This window comes from Sinocyclocheilus grahami, unplaced genomic scaffold (genome assembly GCF_001515645.1).
Source record: "Sinocyclocheilus grahami isolate Dianchi unplaced genomic scaffold, SAMN03320097.WGS_v1.1 scaffold4279.1, whole genome shotgun sequence".
In the NCBI taxonomy this organism is placed as follows: Eukaryota; Metazoa; Chordata; class Actinopteri; order Cypriniformes; family Cyprinidae; genus Sinocyclocheilus; species Sinocyclocheilus grahami.
The window spans coordinates 7,725-9,294 of NW_015509247.1; the positions used below are offsets into that span (position 1 = coordinate 7,725).

The 1,570-nt window shown below is 37.0% G+C and overlaps 1 protein-coding gene across 1 annotated transcript in view; it reads right to left on the reverse strand.

Moving 5' to 3' along the window:
- Positions 1 to 463, reverse strand: part of LOC107576750 (asparagine synthetase domain-containing protein 1-like) — a 7,455-nt gene extending 6,992 nt beyond the window's left edge. Inside the window, exon 1 of the mRNA XM_016262883.1 lies at positions 445 to 463. Coding sequence (XP_016118369.1) covers positions 445 to 463 — 19 coding nt within the window. The remainder of the gene's footprint in view (positions 1 to 444) is intronic.
- Positions 464 to 1,570: the final 1,107 nt, after the last annotated feature.

Here is a 1,570-nt window from a genome sequence, read left to right on the forward strand (position 1 = left end):
TCTGCAGGACACCGGCCCTCCAGGACCGAGTTTGGAGGCCCCTGAACTAGATGCTTGGTATTTAATAAAATGTTTACACTGATTTTATGTCAACTCTACTTTTCATCAAGGCCTATGTTGTAAAATTTCCAAATGACAGAGATGTACTGTGCACCTTTTAGGTCCTTGAGTCCAACAGAGCACCTATCAAAGTGGGTCATGCTGACACATAAAGAGATTGTCTGATGCTAGTGTTGATACTGATATGGGTTTTTAATGGTATACCAACTGAATGATAGCTAATAAGATATATAGGCCTGTATAATTTAAAAGACACAAAAAAGTGTATTATGTAGTAAAATTATATATGTAGGAGAGTCTGGCGAGTTGTCACACATCAAACAAAAAGTAATAATGCTACTATTAATAATTACTTAAATATGAATCAAACATTTCTTCCATTACCCATGAAAAGACTGAACATGCTTACATTTTGTGACAACATGCCCCAATAACGTTATTATATTGTTGACCCTTATCTTAATGTAGTCTATGCTATTGTGCTTACAGTTTGTTCACTTAACCAACAGCTATAGCATATGTCAAATGTGGCAGTATGAAATTTTACTTTGATGGACGGAATTCACAAAAACATAATTTAACAGGGGATTAAACTAGGTGTTTGAAATCATGTAGAAGGCACTTCTGAAGAAACAAGCGTTTGTGACAACTAGCCCCGGCTCCCCTATAACAAGATGTATAGACTTTATACATTAGCTCTTTATATTTTTATTTTAGCTGTATTTTGCAAATCCATTAAGTGGATCAGAATCATGACTTTGACCTTGTTCAACAAGCTCGAGAAACATTCTTTCTGGTTCTGTCTTTGTTGAGCGCAAAAGGGGCGGAGTCTATCATCGCTATATTATCAGCAGGCTGGCTGACGGGCTGTGTGGTGAACACGGTGCTCGGCTGCGTCCGCCAGCCCTTTCGGGAATTATATGTTTTTACACTTTTAGTCGTTCTAGAAGGGGTTATTTCTCTCCAACTTCAGCTACAGTGATAGCTAAGTTTGGAGAGGAGAGAAGGGAAATATTCGTGTTTTTGCGCAGGAAATATTTGCAGTGAGGATTTACTTTTGCCGTTGAACCCGAACAATACAAAGGTACTAAAATCCTGACAAATACAATCGATATTCAACGCACAATGGACAGAACTGCATCTAAACACCCTTGCTGTGGTAAGTGGTTTACGAATTCGTCTGCAGTAGAATGCTGGGAGGTATAAGAAGAAAATAATAAATAACCTTGCACTTGCATTTCTGTCTCTTCAGAAAGATTTAGCGAATTCTTCAAGTCTGCGAAATTCCTCATTTACCTTGGACATGCCTTGTCAACATGGGTAAGAGTCTCTTTGCATTAGGATCTGTTTTTGACAGATCGTTCTTCTTTGAAGAACAGGGACCTATATATATTTATTTGCATATGTTGCATACATGTCATTATATTTGCTTTTGCATTTTATTCATATTATTTTTATTTTGTATTTGTATTTTAGATTTTTTACACACACACACACACACACACACACA